The sequence below is a fragment of the Palaemon carinicauda genome, chromosome 28, assembly GCF_036898095.1.
Source record: "Palaemon carinicauda isolate YSFRI2023 chromosome 28, ASM3689809v2, whole genome shotgun sequence".
Lineage (NCBI taxonomy): Eukaryota > Metazoa > Arthropoda > Malacostraca > Decapoda > Palaemonidae > Palaemon > Palaemon carinicauda.
Genome location: NC_090752.1, coordinates 62,280,338 through 62,282,279, shown reverse-complemented (window position 1 = coordinate 62,282,279; position 1,942 = coordinate 62,280,338). Strand labels below are relative to the sequence as shown.

At 35.5% G+C, this 1,942-nt stretch overlaps 1 protein-coding gene across 1 annotated transcript in view; it reads left to right on the top strand.

Moving 5' to 3' along the window:
- Positions 1–1,942, top strand: part of LOC137621852 (circumsporozoite protein-like) — a 2,481-nt gene extending 539 nt beyond the window's left edge. The window contains exons 1-2 of the mRNA XM_068352360.1: positions 1–238; positions 1,862–1,942. The exon at positions 1–238 is cut by the window's left edge and continues 539 nt beyond it. Of these exons, the coding sequence (XP_068208461.1) occupies positions 1–238; positions 1,862–1,942 (319 nt within the window). The remainder of the gene's footprint in view (positions 239–1,861) is intronic.

Sequence of the window (1,942 nt, the reverse complement as noted above, 5' to 3'; positions counted from 1 at the left end):
ATATGCAAACGTTCGGAGATATGCAAACGTTGGAGGAGATACGAACGTTGGGGGAGATACGAACGTTGGGGGAGATACGAACGTTGGGGGAGATACGAACGTTGGGGAAGATACGAACGTTGGGGGAGATACGAACGTTGGGGGAGATACGAACGTTCGGGGAGATACGAACGTTCGGGGAGATACGAACGTTCGGGGAGATGCAAATGTTCAAGGAGATGCAAACGTTTGGAGATATGTGAGTGTATGGGGAGATGCATACCTTCGGAGATACAATTGCAAATCCAACTGAAAATATCAAAGATAAATAAATACTGTAATAAAACAATATTATATAATTTAATACAGTAAGCAAACCAACATTTTTAATAACCTGATACCTATTTCATATAAACCCTGACTATTTTGTTGACTTTTATAGCAGGAAATCATAGGCATGGAATTCAGGTTGGGCCTACCTTAGGCCAAAATTTAACCTAATTGGACCTTCAAACAATTAAGACTTACAAACAGCTTTTTAGAACCTATTAAGTTTGTAAGTTGAGGACCTTCTGTATAACAACTTTACTGACTTTCCACTTCTCAGAATGGAATTGATTATATCAATGAAGTAATCAACATATTCTTAATATCAAGATCCATTATATGAATAAAGTGGGGTATCTAAATAGTCTCCTAACGTGAAGCTTGGCTTTCAAATCTTACCTTTTATATCTTAAGTCCAGAAGAACGTTTGGAGGTTTCTTAGACACTAGAAAAGACTGCTACATCGTATCCTGTTATATCCGTTCAGATGTCGTTTAGAGGCTAGATTCTTATATCATATACTCATTTATTAGCCCTTTTACCCCTAATGGACGTACTGGTACATTTCACAAAACTCATCCCTTTACCACCTTGGACGTACCGGTACGTCCTTGGAGAAAACTGTTTTTTTACATTTTTTTGCATAATTTTGATAACTTTATGAGAAACTTCAGGCATTTTCCAAAATAATGAGACCAACATGACCTCCCTATGACGAAAATTAAGGCTGTTAGAGCAATTTAAAAAGAATATATTGCAAAATGTGCTTGAAAAAAAAAAACGCCTGTAATTAAGGGTTGGAAAGTTCCAAATAGCGTTGGGGGTAAAAGGGTTAAGACATTATGAAGTCATTGAGGCTATGATTGACAATTTATTAAAGTTCTTTTATATATTGGTTTACAAAATTCCTTTGGCCATTCCATTTGCGAGTTGTTTGTTTTGCTCTATTCTCACATTTGAGAAGCAAGATTTCCTCTTCCCACGGGTAGGGGAAGAGTGAGTAGTCATACCTTGGTGATAGTGGGTTGCGTGTGTTTGCATATCTAAGTATTTAATACTCCTTTTTGACGGGTCCCTCGAGGTTATACTATCTTATTTCTCTTCCTCTTGTTTTTTCGAATATTCTATCTTTTATATGTGAAATATATCTTTTAATGTTGTTATTTTTCTTAAAATGTTTTATTTTGTTCATTACGTCTCTTGTAGTTTTCTGTGTGTCCTTTCCTCAATTGACTACTTTTCCTTGTTGGAGCCCTTGGGCTTATAGCATCCTGCATTTCCAGTTTGGGTTGTAGCTTTGCCAACAACAACAAAAGCAACAACAACATGAAAAAGAATAACAACAACAACAACAATAATGATGATGATGATATAAACTCAGAGGATATATAAATTCAGAGTATTATAATAAGGCTATTTACCTTAATATTTCCTTTTAAATAAATTATCCACATACATAAACAGTCCATCACCTTGATGTCAAGATGCGCCAGAATATCTATTTCCAATTCTCCCAACTTTGAACAATATTACGCTACTTTCTTTTGCTCTCCAGGAAGAGACGAAATATACTTTATATCTCATGAAGCTCGTCATGTCTCATAATGTCAAAGACTCTGAGCGTATATCATATTAA